The sequence below is a fragment of the Bubalus bubalis genome, chromosome 2 (assembly GCF_019923935.1).
Source record: "Bubalus bubalis isolate 160015118507 breed Murrah chromosome 2, NDDB_SH_1, whole genome shotgun sequence".
Lineage (NCBI taxonomy): Eukaryota > Metazoa > Chordata > Mammalia > Artiodactyla > Bovidae > Bubalus > Bubalus bubalis.
The window spans coordinates 123,555,240-123,572,127 of record NC_059158.1 but is presented as its reverse complement, the minus strand read 5'-3'; the positions used below and the strand labels follow the sequence as shown (position 1 = coordinate 123,572,127).

The window sequence follows — 16,888 nt, the reverse complement described above, 5'->3', positions numbered from 1 at the left end:
TCCTCTGTCCATGGGATTTTCCAGGCAAGAATACTGGAGTGGGTAGCCATTCTCTTCTGCAGGGGATCTTCCCCATTCAGGGATGGAACCCTGCTGCAGCAGGAGCCCCAGTAAAGCCTTACCTGAATTTCTTGTGTGGCCTCAGATTGATAATGCATTTTACTCTAAAATTTTGCTCAATAATGCATTTCTCCAAAATGGGAGAGTAAAACTGATGCTCCAGAAAGATAAACTGTGTTTACACTGTAGCTTCAGGTCCTGACCCTCACACACTGACTTGAAGCCATTGAGATATGTGGCTCTAGTTTGAGAAGTAAGATCCTGGGGCAGAGGGGTCTCTGAAGGCAGCAACAGGGAGTTGAAAACTAATACAAATTATTTCAGAAAGCTGGAAAGGACTGTTACTCTACATAAGATAAGGCTGTGTATGCTGACAACTTTGTTTTGGGCTGGCCACAGTAACACTGATTGTCTCATGGGAAAATTGATTAATTATTTACTTAATAAATATAGTTTCCCAGAAAAAAAATCTTTCCTCAGAGGGAAAGAGAACTTAAGAGGTCTTGGTTTGGAGAAAACTGGGAACCATTATTTCAACTTTTAAAGTAAATCAAAACATTGATTTTGATATGAATCTAAGTAAAAGGTTTTAAAGCCTTTAACCAGATCTGGATCAATCTCAAATGTTAATGAACAATTTACTGTGGTTTTAAACACACATTCAATCATTCCATTCTTGGGCAATTTGTACCATTTCCTGTAACAAAACCAAGATAAGGTGCAGGGTTGAATTTCCCCCTTGTTTGGCAAGAATCTCAAGGTAACTGCCTTAGGCTTCTGCTTAACTTTGCTGATAGAAGTAGGAGGCTGGGTCTCCCAGAACGTTATTAAGATGAAATAATTTTGTCCTTTTATATGTTTGTTTTAATGTCTGATAGAAGCAGTGTGATTATTCAGACTTTACCTTGTATTTACTTGGAACTAGTGAGATGCCACCAAGTCACTCTCTTCCAATAAAGTGAGTTCAATATCTTGACAAGTGTTTACTGAGTATGTTCTGTGTGATAGGTATTGTGTTGTACATAAGACAGAGATGGATGTTCTTCAGCAGAATGAAGCTTTTACCCCCTCCCCAAACCCTAGGATCCAGGTAAAGCAGACTGTACACCGGACACCAAACATGCCACATGCTTGCCCCCTGAGCCTCTGTGTCTCCCTCTACTCCCCGAGTGCCTGCTCCCCACTTCTCACTTTGCTTGGGCTATCCCAGATGGCTTCTCCAACATAAAGCTTTGATGTACTGTGACCAGTAAGCTCATGAAAAGATGCTTAATGTCATCAGTCATTAAGGAAATGCAAATAGAACAACAGTGAGTGGTGAACTCAAAAAGACCTAGCCATACCCCAACAACTGGAACATGTGAATGTGACTTTATTTGGGAAAACAGTGATTGCAGGTGCTATTAAGTTAAGGACCTTGAGACGAGATCATCCTGGATTACCCGGTTGGTCCTTCAGTCTAATGACAAGTTTCCTTTGAGAGAAGAAGAGAAGACAAAAGGAGTCGGAGGAGAAGCCAGGAGAAGATGGAGGCCAAGGTTTAGGGTCATTAAGCCTCAAGGCAAAGAGCACGTGATGCCATCACATTCGGGGAGAAGCGAGGAAAGAGCCCCCCCTAGAACCATGAAAGGAGCGGGGCCCAGCTGACACCTTGATTTTGGACTCTAGCCTCCAGAATGTGTTTCTGGTTTTCTAAGCCCCTAAATTTGTGGTAATTTGTAAGGCAGCCACAGAAAACTAACATACCATACAACCTAATTCCACTTCTTAATACATATCCAAGAGAAATGAAAATATATCCACACAAAAACATGTACACAAAGGTCCATGATGACATTATTCCTAATAGCTCCAAAGATAAAATCCAAATGTGCATCAACTTATGGAACAGGGAAAATGTGAATGGTGTGAAGTTTCCTTAAAAAAACTAAAAATAGAGCTACCATATGATCCTGCAATCCCATTCTTGTGGATATACCCAGAGAAACCACAATTCAAAAGATGCATGTACCCAATGCTCACAGCAGCACTATCTACAGTAGAGAAGCTCTACACAGTCAGCAAAAACCAGACTGGGAGCCGACTGCGGCTCAGATCGTGAATTCCTTATTGCCACATTCAGACTTAAATTGAAGAAAGTAGGGAAAACCTCTAGGCCATTCAGGTATGACCTAAATCAAATCCCTTAACGATTATACAGTGGAAGTAAGAAACAGATTCAAGGGATTTCATCTGATACACAGAATGCCTGAAGAACTATGGATGGAGGTTCATGACACTGTATGGAAGGCGGTGATCAAAACTATCCCCAAGAAAAAGAAATGAAAAAAGGCAAACGGGTGCCTGAGGAGGCCTTACAAATAGCTGAGAAAAGAAGAGAAGTGAAAGGCAAAGGAGAAAAGGAAAGATATATTCATCTGAATGCAGAGTTTCAAAGAATAGCAAGGAGAGGTAAGATAGCCTTCCTAAGTGATCAATGCAAAAAATAGAGGAAAACAACAGAATGGGAAAGACTAGAGATCTCTTAAAAAAAAATTAGAGATACCAAGGGAACATTTCATGCAAAGATTGGCACAATAAAGGAGAGAAATGCTATGGATCTAACAAAAGCAGAAGATATTAAGAAGAGGTGGCAAAAATACAAGAAGAACTATACAAAAAAGATCTTAATGACCCAGATAGCCATGATGGTGTGATCACTCTCCTATCTCAGAGCCAGACATCCTGGAATGCAAAGTCAAGTGGGCCTTAGAAAGCATCATGGTGAACAAAGCTCGTGGAGGTGATGGAATTTCAGCTGAGCTATTTCAAATCCTAAAAGATGATGTTGTTAAAGTGCTGCACTCAATATACTGGCAAATTTGGAATACTCATCAGTGGCCAGAGGACTGAAAGAAGTCAGTTTCCATCCCAATCCCAAAGAAAGGCAATGCCAAAGAATGTTCAAACTACCACACAATTGGACTCATCTCACATGCTAGCACGGAGAAGGCAATGGCAACCCACTCCAGTACTCTTGCCTGGAAAATCCCATGGATGGAGGAGCCTGGTAGGCTGCAGTCCATGGGGTCGCTAAGAGTCGAACACAACTGAGTGACTTCACTTTCACTTTTCACTTTCATGCATTGGAGAAGGAAATGGCAACCCACTCCAGTATTCTTGCCTGGAGAATCCCAGGGACGGAGGAGCCTGGTGGGCTGCTGTCTATGGGGTCGCACAGAGTCAGACACAACTGAAGCGACTTAGCAGAAGCAGCAGCACATGCTAGCAAAGTAATGCTCAAAATTCTCTAAGCCAGGCTTCAACAGTACATGAACCAAGAACTTCCAGATGTTCAAGCTGGATTTAGAAAAGGCAGAGGAACCAGAGATCAAATTGCCAACATCCACTGGAGCATAGATATTTAGATCATAGCAAGAAATTTGGATCAAAGAAAGAGAATTCCAGAAAAACATCTACTTCTGCTTCACTGACTACGCTAAAGCCTTTGACTATGTGGATTACAACAAACTGGAATAGTCTTCAAGAGATGAGAATACCAGACCACCTTACCTGTCTCCTGAGAAATCTGTATGCAGGTCAAGAAGCATCAGTTAGAACTGGACATGGAACAATGGACTGGTTCTAGATTGGGAAAGGAGTACATCAAGGCTGTATATTGTCACCCTTGTTATTTAACTTATATGCAGATTACATCATGCAAAATGCCAGGCTGGATGAAGCACAAGCTGGAATCAAGATTGCTGGGAGAAGTACCAACAACCTCAGATATGCAGATGACACCACCCTTATGGCAGAAAGTGAAGAGGGACTAGAGAGACTCTTGATGACAGTGAAAGAGGAAAGTGAAAAAGCTGGCTTAAAACTCAGCATTCAAACAACGAAGATCATGGCATCTGAATCCATTAGTTCAGTTCAGTTCAGTCGCTCAGTCGTGTCCGACTCTTTGTGACCCCATGAATCGCAGCACTCCAGGCCTCCCTGTCCATCACCAACTCCCGGAGTTCACTCAGACTCACGTCCATAGAGTCAGTGATGCCATCCAGGCATCTCATCCTCTGTTGTCCCCTTTTCCTCCTGCCCCCAATCCCTCCCAGCATCAGAGTCTTTTCCAATGAGACAACTCTTCGCATGAGGTGGCCAAAGTACTGGAATTTCAGCTTTAGCATCATTCCTTCCAAAGAAATCCCAGGGCCGATCTCCTTCAGAATGGACTGGCTGGATCTCCTTGCAGTCCAAAGGACTCTCAAGAGTCTTCACTTCATGGCAAATAGATGGGGAAACATTGAAAACATTGAGAGACTTTATTTTCTTGGGCTCCAAAATCACTGCAGATGGTGACTGCAGCCATGAAATTAAAAGACGCCTGCTCCTTGGAAGAAAAGCTATGACCAATCTAGAGAGCATATTAAAAAGCAGAGACAATACTTTGCCGACAAAGGTCTACTACTTTGCCATCTAGCCAAAACTATGGATTTTCCAGTAGTCATGTATGGATATGAGAGTTGGACCATTAAAGAAGGCTGAGTGCCAAAGAATTGATGCTTTTGAACTGTGGTGCTGGAGAAGACTCTTGAGAGTCCTTTAGAATGCAAGGAAATCAAACCAGTCAATCCTAAAGGAAATCAGTCCTGGATATTCATTGGAAGGACTAATGCTGAAGCTGAAGCTCCAATACTTCGTCCACCTGATGCAAAGATCTGACTCACTAGAAAAGACCCTGATGCTGGGAAAGATTGAAGGCAGGAGGAGGTGACAACAGAGGATGATATGGTTGGATGGCATCAGTGACTCAATGGACATGAGTTTGACAAAGCTCCAGAAGATGGTGAAGGACAGGGAAGCCTGGCATGCTGCCGTCCAGGGGGTCGCAGAGTCGGGCACGACTGAGTGACTGAACAACAACAAAAAGGAATGTGGAAGTAATCTGTCTACTGACAGAGGACTGGATAAAGATGTGGTACATCTACACAATGGAGTATTTCTCAGTTATAAAAGAGCATTAATGCCATATAAATAATGCCATATAAAATGCCATATAAAAAAGCATAATGCCATATAAAAGATGGCATTCTGAAACAATGCCATTTGCAGCAACATGGATGGACCTAGAAATCATCATACCGAGTGAAGAAAGCCAAACAAAGAAAGACAAATATTGGGTTGGCCATAAGTTCATCCAAGTTCTTCCATAATGAATTCTGAAAAATTCAAATGAACTTTTTGGCCAACTCAATATCATATGATATCATTTTTATGTGGAATCTAAAGTATGACACAAGTGAGCCTATTTACAAAACAGAAATAGACTCACAGACACAGAAAACAAACTCATGTTTACCAAAGAGAAAAAGCAGGGAGAGATAAATTAAACATTTGGGATTAAAAGATATACATAAAAGTATATATTAAAATATACACATAAAAGTGTATAAAAGTGTTACCCCTGTGTATAACATAGATAACCAACATGGACCTACTGTATGGCACAGGGGAATATACTCAGTATCTTGTAATAACCTATAATGGAAGAGAATGTAAATGAAGAATATACATCTTTATATTAACATATAAAAATATACACATACGATTAAATCACTTTGCTGTACATTTGAAACTAATATAGCATTTTAAATCAATTATATGTCAATAAAAATAAAAAAAAATTCTTTTAAGTGATATAACCATACAACAGAACATTATTTGCCCATAAAAAGCAATGAAGTACCTATTCATGCTACAAATTCAACGAGCCTGGGAAACATGCTGAGTGAAAGAAGCCAGTTGCAAAAGACCACATGTTGTGTGATTCTATTTATGTGAAATGTTCAAACAGGCAAATCTATAACAATAGAATGAGGATCTGGCTGCTTAGGGTGGAGGTGGGGTGAGTAAAGTAATGAGGAGAGTGAAGAGGGTTGGGAACAGGAAGTTCATTGTTCACTCATTGCAAACAATAATTATTTTAGATCCATTCTATCATCATTTAGGGGCTTCCCTGGTGGCTCAGTGGTAAAGAACCTGCCTGCCAATGCAGGAAATATGGGTTCGATCCTGGGGTCGAGTATTTCCCCTGGAGAAAGAAATAGCTACCCACTCCAGTATTCTTGCCTGGAACATCCCATGGACTCCTCCCGTGGAAGAGCCTGGTGGGCTACTGTCCAGGGGGTCACAAGAGTTGAACACGACTAAACAACCACCAGCATCTAGACACCAAACCTAATAACCAGGAAATGCAAGTTCCAAAATGAATGATTAACCTTGGTCTTTGATGCTATGTTCTAAGAAATGTGTCCTTGCAGACTGAGGGGTAAAGTTCCTAATCACAGTTTTAAATCCTGACTCTTTTCCTAAGAGGAAGTACTCGGCCCCTAACAGCTTCCTCTGCTGATCCCTTCTCTCTCCTCCCTCTTCAATGTGTAAGGACTCAAGGAAGCTGCATTGTCTGTTGGCCGGGCCTTGCTTTCTGACAGTTTTTACCATCTGTCAGTTTCCTGCAACGAGTCTCCCCACTCAGAGAATGAGTCTAATATGATAGTCGGAATTCTGTCTTGAAATGATCCACTTTAAGACACAGTTTCGGGGGCTGGGATAAATAAGGCGTTTGGGATTAACATATCAGTTCAGTTCAGTCGCTTAGTCGTGTCCGACTCTTTGCAACCCAGTGAAATGCAGCACACCAGGCCTCCCTGTCCAGCACCAGCTCCAGGAGTTCACTCAGACTCACGTCCATCGAGTCAGTGATGCCATCCAGCCATCTCATCCTCTGTCGTCCCCTTCTCCTCCTGCCCCCAATCCCTCCCAGCATCAGAGTCTTTTCCAATGAGACAACTCTTCGCATGAGGTGGCCAAAGTACTGGAGTTTCAGCTTTAGCATCATTCCTTCCAAAGAAATCCCAGGGCTGATCTCCTTCAGAATGGACTGGTTGGATCTCCTTGCAGTCCAAGGGACTCTCAAGGGTCTTCTCCAACATCATAGTTCAAAAGCATCAATTCTTTGGCGCTCAGCCTTCTTCACAGTCCAACTCTCACATCCATATATGACCACAGGAAAAACCATAGCCTTGACTAGACGAACCTTTGTTGGCAAAGTAATGTCTCTGCTTTTCAATATGCTATCTAGGTTGGTCATAACTTTCCTTCCAAGGAGTAAGTGTCTTTTAATTTCATGGCTGCAGTCACCATCTGCAGTGATTTTGGAGCCCAAAAAAATAAAGTCTGACACTGTTTCCACTGTTTCCCCATCTATTTCCCATGAAGTGATGGGACCGGATGCCGTGATCTTAGTTTTCTGAATGTTGAGCTTTAAGCCAACTTTTTCACTCTCCTCTTTCACTTTCATCAAGAGGCTTTTGAGTTCCTTTTCACTTTCTGCCATAAGGGTGGTGTCATCTGCATACCTGAGGTTATTGATATTTCTCCAGGCAATCTTGATTCCAGCTTGTGCTTCTTCCAGCCCAGCGTTTCTCATGATGTACTCTGCATAGAAGTTAAATAAGCAGGGTGACAATACACAGCCTCGACGTACTCCTTTTCCTATTTGGAACCAGTCTGTTGTTCCATGTCCAGTTCTAACTGTTGCTTCCTGACCTGCATACAGATTTCTCAAGAGGCAGGTCAAGTGGTCTGGTATTCCCATCTCTTTCAGAATTTTCCACAGTTTATTGTGATCCACACAGTCAAAGGCTTTGGCATAGTCAGTAAAGCAGAAATAGATGTTTTTCTGGAACTCTCTTGCTTTTTCCATGATCCAGCAGATGTTGGCAATTTGATCTCTGGTTCCTCTGCCTTTTCTAAAACCAGCTTGAACATCAGGAAGTTCACGGTTCACATATTGCTGAAGCCTGGCTTGGAGAATTTTGAGCATTACTTTACTAGCGTGTGAGATGAGTGCAATTGTGCGGTAGTTTGAGCATTCTTTGGCATTGCCTTTCTTTGGGATTGGAATGAAAACTGACCTTTTCCAGTCCTGTGGCCACTGCTGAGTTTTCCAACTCATCACTGTATATGAAACAGATAATCAAAAAGACCTACTGTATAGCACAGGGAGCTGTACTCAATATTCTATAATAACCTATATAGGAAAAGAATCTGAAGAAGAATGCACTGTATCTAAATGCAGAGTCTTATAGTGGGAGAGTACATCACACACAAGCCAGGGTCTCAGGGCCTGTGTGAGACACCCCACATCCATCAACTCCACTCCAACACATGCCCAGATGCTGGCCTGGCTCAGTCCCTCGACCAGCTGGAGTAGTTCTAACATCCTATTCAGTGTGACTTTGGGGGATCACAGTGGGGGTCACCGAGATTGTGGAGCAGGTTTAAATGGTCAGGTTCCTTTTAGTGGTGGGTTAGGAGTCCTGTGGTCAACGAGCCCTCCCCAGTTGGGCTATCTCAAAAAAGGGGACCCAGCAAGGCCGGGACCTCTGTGGTGGACTGCTGTCCCCACAGCTGCAGCCACTCTGCAGGGCAGCCTTCACCCGTCCCTTCTGTGGAAGTCGGTGGAGCTGCCGTCCCAGCTCTAGCTGGAGGCTCTGGCCACAATGACTGATGTAGGCCTGGTCATCTGACCCAAGAAGGTGGAACGGAACCCTCGCTGGACCCTCCTAAGAAAGGGACATCTCTCCCGCTGGTGCTGTTGGCTGGAGCAAGAGTGCACTGGTTGGGAGGAAGGCAGCCTGAGAGTGAGTCTGTCCCATCCCTGTGTTCTTGAGGTGAGTCTTTAACCTTACTGAATCACGGTTTCCTCATCTCTACAGAGATGACCACCACAAAGCTGGTCTAAGGACTAAACTGAAACATGTGGGACACAAAGCATAGTTTCTGGCCCTCAAGGATCCCTCAGAAACAGCACCAGTTTGTAAAGAGTGTTGGGAGGTGCCTTTGGCAGAGGGAGGAAACCTGTCCAAGGAAACTGATGCAACTTTAAAATTTCTCATCCTAGAACTACTGCCTTTTCTGGTCAAATTTATATCTTCCCTTCTGTTGATTGTGCTGCTCTTTAGATAAATGAGTAATAAAATGAGAACATTCATGTCATTTCATTATTATAATTATCCCACTTAAAGAGGGCTAATTAACCCACTATCTACACAGGGGTTGGGGAGGGAAGGATTGGAAATTTGGGATTAGCAGATGCAAACTATTACACATAAAATGGATACACAACAAGGTCCTACTATAGAACACAAAGAACTATATTCAATATTCTGTGACAAACCATAATGGAAAAGAATATAAAAAGAATGTATATATGTATGTATGGGGCTTCCCTGGTGGCTCAGATGATAAAGAATCCACCTGCAATGTAGGAGATCTGGATTTGATCCCTGAGTTGGGAAGATCCCTTGGAGAAGGAAATGGCTACCCATTCCAGTATTCTTGCCTGGAGAATCCCATGACCATAGAAGCCTGGCAGGCTACAGTCCATGGGGTTGTAAAGAGTCGGACATGACTGAGTGACTAAGGACGCACATATATAGGTATAATTGAAACACTTTGCTATATACTTAAAACTAACACAATACTGTTAATCAACTATACTTCAGTGAAATTTTTTAATTAAAAAAAAAGTACCTACCAATATCTGCTGGTGTTGTTTTTCTACTTGATAGCCTCCAAAATGTAATATGCCAGGTTTTGCCTGTATGACCTTATTATTCAGAAGATTCGCATAAACCTCTGTAAAAACAATGCAGATAAGTATACCATGAGATGAGACAAAAAAAAATATTAAGTGAAAGAAGATCCTATCAACAAGGACTCCCTTTAACTTAGGATATTTTATGCACATGAAGTTTCAGACAGAGGATACAGCTGTCAACAATTAATGATGTTCCACATGAACTGGACTGCTTCTCCCACTGTTTTAACATTTTGCTTGGGAGATATTACCATCATGAGACAAATTCACATTTGTTTTTTATTATCTATTAAAATAACTTGCTCTGTACACATTTTGTACAAGTCTTCATAATAAAACAAGCCTGTAAAGGACACACACTGTATATAATACTGTGATTGTTATGTAACGCACATCCACTTCAAAGAATGCAAACACCAAGTGTTTCATTTTATTGCTGTGTATTCAACTGTTACTATTTGCTTTCCTCTGAACTGAATTATAGTGTGATACAGAGTAATCCTAAGGTTCTGAATAATTATCACTCTGGATGGTAATGACTCAATTTGCTCTTGACATGTGAGTGTCTTCAAAACTTGCCCCAGCTCTGCCGTGCTTCATGCCTGGCATTTGTTTATAATCCTCCGTTGTTTCCATTTTGTAAAAATCAAGCCCAGGCCTGATTCTGACCAGCAAACTGCCTCCTTTGAAGTGAATGCACTGTCTAGTTTCTCACAAATGACAGCCTTTCCCCTTCGGCTGTACTCAAACCTCATGAGTCACAGATACCCTGACCCCAGCCTCCACTCTCTGTGACTTTGTATTCCACTAAAGTGGGTGTGAAATGTTTGGTGTTTTTGTTCCTCCAGCGATGAGCAGTCACTGTCATCAGCTTTGGGCCAAACTGAAGGGCTAGACTAGGGTGAGGATGGTGTCTCGGGGGACTGTGACAGGGTTGTCTGGTAAATTTTTAAGTAATTTTTAAATATTTATTTTTATTTATTTGGCTGTGCCAGGGCTTAGTTGCAGCATGTGGGATCTAGCTCCTTGACCAGGGATCAAACCTGGGCCCCCTGCACTGAGAGCACAGAGTCTTAGCAACTGGACCACCAGGGAAGTCCAATTTTTAAATATTAAAATGAACATTACTTGGTAATTTTTTTTAATGCTGAGAGTTTTGTTTTTAGGACCACAATACAGATGTAAAATGGGCATTGCCCTGTTAATACCCAAAAACAGTCAAGTATACTGACTTGAATTCAATGTGTTCTAAAGTAACAACAGAGCCACACCAAATGCTGCATGTCCCTCATTTGCGATGGGCCTTGAATGGTGAGCAGGAATCAAGCTGCTTGAGACATAGAGATCTGGACACTGGGTGGCTACAGCTGAGCACCAACCCCCGACTCAGCTGAGTCACCCTGGTGAATTCACTTGAGCTTTTGGAGTCTCAGCTTCCCCAAGAGTAAAATGGAAATAGTATTGTGATGTTAAGATGGATTCAGTGAGAATACAGGCAAAATGATTAGCCTTCTACACAATAGCTATGGGATTTACCAGGCTTTCTAGGCTAAGGATGTGCACAGAAAAAGGCAAGAAGGTATAAACCCAAGTGGTCTTGAAGGAACAGGAGTAACAGGTGTGGCTGGAAGTGGGGGACGGGAGGAGTGAGAGTGGACAGTTTCAGATCCAGACAAAGGGGGCCAAATGACGAGCAAAGGAACTTTATTCTTTATACGAGAGGATCTCCTCAGAACATTCAAACAGGGTGGGGATAGGAACTTGGCGATTAATTTTCACCACAAAAGTCTACCAGTTAAGCGAATGGATCTAAATAGAATCATTGTTCATAATAATAAAAACTATCACAAGCCTGTAAAACAATATAGATAAATCAGCACCCAAAATTCCATTATGCTTTCTGGACTTTGGATCCTCTGGGAAGACCTGAGTTGTAAAGCAAACCTGTTTTCTAACCACTTACTTGACTCTAGGAGATGATTGGGTACTTCTTTTGGTCTCTTGGGTTCCTCCACTAGGTTCCTTAAAAGGAGGGGTGACACATTTTGAAATGGTTCTTCAGCATTCTTTACTTCTCTGCTGGGGGTTTTCACCGCTGCCATTTTATCATGAAAAATGGAGTCTTCTTTTTAAAGCCAAAGGTCCTTTCCTGGGAAGAAAACAGGAGTAGTATAATCATCCACAGACAACCATACACCACTGACAAATGTACCTCTTGTCACTGTGTGGTTTGCTGTGGCTCAGGCCTTCCCCACCTCTCACTCTGTGCCCACACAGGTTGTCCTGTTCATCTTGCATCACACATTAACCCCAAAGCCATGTTGTAACCAAAAGTCGGGTCCAGCTGTTCACTATTCAAAAGCCAATAAAGAGGCAAGCCTGGTGGAAAAGAAAGTTTGCTTTATTTTGGATGCCAGCAAGCACGGGGTGGTGGACTTCTGTCGAAAGGATGACTTACCACCCCCCACAACTGACAACCAATGGACAAGAGCTTTTATAGACAAAGGAAGGGGGCTACATACAGAAACAGCACAGCCAGCTCTAACAGTCATCTTGAAATCGGTCATGCAGTGATCTGACCAGTGTCATCTTGATTGTTTTAAGTAACAGTTAATCTTTAGTTCTAGTAGACTTGTTCACTTTCTTTGAGGCCACTTCTTTGGAGGTGGCAGCTTATGTCATAGTCATGTATGGATGTGAAAGTTGAACCATAAAGAAGGCTGAGCGCTGAAGAATTGATGCTTTTGAATTGTAGTGCTGGAGAAGACTCTTGAGAGTCCCCTGGACAGCAAAGAGATCAAACCAATGAATCCCGAAGGAAATCAAGCCTGAATATTCATTGGAAGGACTGATGCGGAAGCTGAAGCTCCAATACTTTGGCCACCTGATGCAAAGAGCCGACTCACTGGAAAAGATCCTGTTGCTGGGAAAGATTGAGGGCAGGAAGAGAAGAGGGTGATAGAGGATGAGATGGTTGGATGGCATCATCGACTCAATGGATATGAGTTTGAGGAAACTCTGGGAGATAGTGAAAGACAGGGAAGCCTGGTATGCTACAGTCCACGGGGTCACAAAGAGTTGGACATGACTTAGCAACTGAACAACAAATGTCATAGCTACAGCCTGGTCATCATGTAGTTAACTTCTCCCCGGTGGTGGTTTCAGTCTCTATAAGACAGCGCCGAGGATATGGCTCAGATTACCTATAGCCCTTGAGAAGGAACTAAAGGTCCTTGACTTTGCTTATGGACTAAACTATTATTATTATGTCCTATTTAACTGCTTTTCTCTACTTTTGCGTTTTCTCACTTCTCTGATTGAACTTATTCTTTGGCTAAGTTTTCCCATAGACAAAAGGCAGGCTGAGGACATGGAAGGAAGGATATAGGGTCCTGCTCTGTTTCAGTGTCAAAACTCTTCTGTGGTCCTTAATTCTCCTTAAAAGCTTTTCTCAAAATGTAGTCCTGATGCTTTCTGAGGCTCTCGTGGCCAGTAAAGTTTGCAAAATGTTGAAGTCAGCAGTTAAACAGGACTCTTTTTTTTTTTCTTTCCAAATTTGCTTGTGCTGGGTCTTCACTGTGGCTCGAAGGCTTCTCCAGTTACTGCACCTGGGCTTGGTTGCCCTGTGGCATATGGGGTCTTAGTTCCCTGATAAGAGATCAAACCCAAATCCCCTGCCTTGGAAAGCAGACTCTTAAGCCCTGGATCACCAGGGAAGTCCCAAACAGGACTCTTCTTTTTGAGATTTCTCCGATTCAGTTTCTTAGATGAATGTGACCATGAAACCCTTTAACACTGGGAGATACTGGCATAATGAGTCATCTTCCTGAGCCCCTCTGTGGGGAGAGGATGTGGAAAGCCACAGACCTCCTCCCCCGCCACTGGGCGCCTTCCTAGGAGCTCCGTTCTAGGACACCGGATCCCAGCTCATGTCACACCTTTTGGCAGACTTGCCTTGGGAGTCTGATCCTGCCCTTTGACGTTCTTTAGCAATTGCTGCCTTTACTGCTCCTCTGGTGTTAATCACGTATTGCCTTGTGGTGACACTTTACAAATCCCACATGTCTATATCTTCCACAGCTAAGTCTCTAAACTTGGGGGCTGCTCAGTGAAGCCCCTGAAATTGGATGTAAAATCATATGTAGATTTTTATGTGCCTTTTTGTGTGTGTGTGAAGGCTCATAGTTTTAGATTCCTTAAAGACTACAATATCAAGCAAAATACACTGACCATACCGAAGAAATGTTTAATAATCACTTTCTGAAACAAGTTTCTCCTTTCCCCTCACGGCCCATCCCCCTTCACTGGCATGGCTGAGGGTGCCCACTCCTCAGAACAGCCTCCATCTCTCCCGCCAATCGCTCCTTCAGCCTCGCTTCCTCCAACCTTCCTCCAGCCCTCCTTCCCTTCCAACCGTTCAACATCTACCCCGGTTCACTCTCCAGCCCTCTTCCTTCAAATTCCCTGCCTCTACTTCAGGGCGGCACAATAGCCAAACGGTTGTCACCCGACTCCTATCTTAGGTCCCTCACCTCCAAGGTGAACTGTCCCCCTTCGTCCCTCCTCCCCACTCCCTCCCCAGGCAACCTTGGTTTCGGGCCCCAGGCTCTACGGAGCAGTCCCTTTCACCCCTGCCAAAGGCCTGCTCCCCTCAGCGCCCCTTTACTCCAGCCCCTGCCCAGAGCACGGTCTACCCCTGACCCAGGCGCCACCCTTATCCTTATTTCACCCCTTGGGCCCTACCTCTCCTCCGCCCCCGCCCAAGTTGACTTGCGGCTGGACACCCTCCCGGGGTTCAATTCGCTCGCCCCCGACCCCGCCCCGCCCCAGCCTTGAGTCCCAGGCCGCTCACCCCAGAGCGGGTTCCCGGGCTGGAATCCGCGGGCGCAGCCACCTTCCCCGAGCGTCGCCATGACGACGCGGACGCTCCCGGGGTCGCGGCCGGACGCGACCAAACTCGCCTGGGACGTAGGGGAGGAAACCGGGCAGCCGCCGGTCGAGGTCTGAAAGTGGTGGGTCAGTTCTGGAGACTTAGAGCAGTCTCTGGAGTCTGAGTAAGAACAGAGAGAGCGACTTATAGCGTGCGAATTCCCAAGGAATTCCCAAAGAGAGACACAAACATCTGGGCACCTTGAGAGGAGTTGGTGGGGCTTACCACTCTCAGTGAGTGGCGCTTCCCCGAGGGCAATTCAATCCTCGATTCCGTACTGTGATACAGTTCATTCTACACTTATTATTATGATAAGTTTCAAATTTCGAACATATACAAAGCCAAGCAGAATAGTATGGTGAATCTTCAACACCAACGCACAACAATTATCAACTTATCTCTACCTTTCTTCTACTCCCTGTATTTTTTTTTTTTTTTGAAGGAAATCCCAGACATTATAATGTCATCCCAGACACCAATCCCAGTATCAGTCATAAATATTTCAGAATATACCTCCAAAAGATAAGGAGCCCATTAAAAAATATAACCGCAATCAGTACCTAAAACATTATGTAATTTCTTAGCAACTTCAAATACTTGGTACTCAATTTTCATAAACGTCGTATTTTTTGAGTTTGAATCACAGTTCAAATAAAATCCACATATTATAATAAACTGATATGTTCTTTAGGTCTCTTTTTATCAGTAGATAATCCCTCCATATCTTTTTATTGTTGTTGCAATTTATTCATTGAAGAAACTGTTTCTGTCCTGATAATGATATTTAGGGATGATAAACCATGAAACTGGACCAGCTCCCCAGACCTCCTGCTCTGTTTACTTCACTCTGCTCACCCACGGACATTATTCCTTACACTGATAGCTCAGGTTTCTCTTCCTAGGATCGGTCCTTGTCTTGCTCCCTCCATGTATGAGGTGTCACTTGCTCGATGTTATTTGTTGCTTCATGGTGATAAGAGATTGTCATACGAATCCAATAAGGATACCTGCCTTTCCCACACCTTCATCACCTGTGCTGCATGTGCTTTTGTCCTGACCTCCAATATTCACCTTTCCCATCTTCCCATTCTCCAACTCCATCATCCCTGATTAAAAATAAAAAATCTACCCATCTTTCAAGGCTCTCACTAGAGATGGTGTATCTGCTATTGGCCTTAACCCTCCAGACCAGAAGGGCTGTTTCCTTTCTCTGAGCTCCCATTCAGTTTGTTCTGTCATCCTTGTCACATTTTTTATATGCTAAACCCATCATTATATGTGTGTTTTAAGCTCCAAAATTCTTAAGAGGAGAAGACTATCCCTTATCTTTGCATCTCCCACAGCCCTTGGAGCAGGCCTTTGTTCATAGTGATTACCCAGTAACTGTTGGCTAAGTGGGTAAAAAAAAATTCACTTGCTTATTTTGTAGATTGCTTTAGTTCTTTCTGTTTTGTTGCCCTCAAAAGTTTGTCGGTTTCAGAACAAGTATTGTTTCCCATATCCTTGACTTTTCCACCTGAGCTCATCAAATGCTTATCTTCATACACTTTAAAATATATATATTTATGTATTTGGCTGTGTCAGGTTTTAGTTGTGGCACACGGCACCTTTCATTTTAGCAGGTGGGCTTCTCTCCCGTTGTGGCGCACAGGCTTAGTTGCCCTGTTGTATGTGGGGTCTTAGTTCTCCCACCAGGGATTGTACCTTCATCCCTTGCATCCCTTGCATCCCTTCCAATGAAGGCAGATTCTTAACCACTGAGCCACCAGCAAACTCCCTCTATGTACTTTTTAATGAGTATTGGATAACATTTTTAAAATTTCCCCTTGAAAAAAATAAATAAATAAAATTTCCCCTTGTTTTTAAATAAATTTGCCAAATTCTCTATTTTATATGTTAAGATAGCTAGATATGGATATAGATATAACATATATTCTCTCTACAGTCAATTAGCCAAACTGCATATTATTGTGTAGTATTTACTATTGGTCATCTGCCTCCACTGTCTTAAAATCAGAACCCCAGCCTTGCTAAGGTTTCTCCCTAATCCCTACTTCCCTAGATCCCACTTAGATTCTGATTAGTCTACACCAATCATGGAATTCCTAGTCCTCTTGCCCATGATTGATTTACGGTTGAGAATGTAACTCAGTTCTGGCCACAGAGACATCAGGGGAGGGCTTCTGGGGGACCTTGGAAAAAGACTTCCTTTCTCGTAAGAAAAGAGGCATACAGCACCTTTCTCTTTCTGG

General features: G+C 43.2%; 1 protein-coding gene across 2 annotated transcripts in view; it reads right to left on the bottom strand.

Annotated features, from left to right (window-relative positions):
• CFAP221 (cilia and flagella associated protein 221) overlaps window positions 1-14,701 on the bottom strand; it is a 127,413-nt gene extending 112,712 nt beyond the window's left edge. For both annotated transcript variants that reach the window (XM_006057170.3, XM_044936418.1), the window contains exons 1-3: window positions 14,559-14,701; window positions 11,670-11,855; window positions 9,644-9,744 (exon numbers count right to left, since the gene is read on the bottom strand). In XM_006057170.3, the coding sequence (XP_006057232.3) occupies window positions 9,644-9,744; window positions 11,670-11,808 (240 nt within the window). In that variant the 5' untranslated portion in view covers window positions 11,809-11,855; window positions 14,559-14,701. The remainder of the gene's footprint in view (window positions 1-9,643; window positions 9,745-11,669; window positions 11,856-14,558) is intronic.
• Between the last annotated feature and the right edge of the window lie 2,187 nt (window positions 14,702-16,888).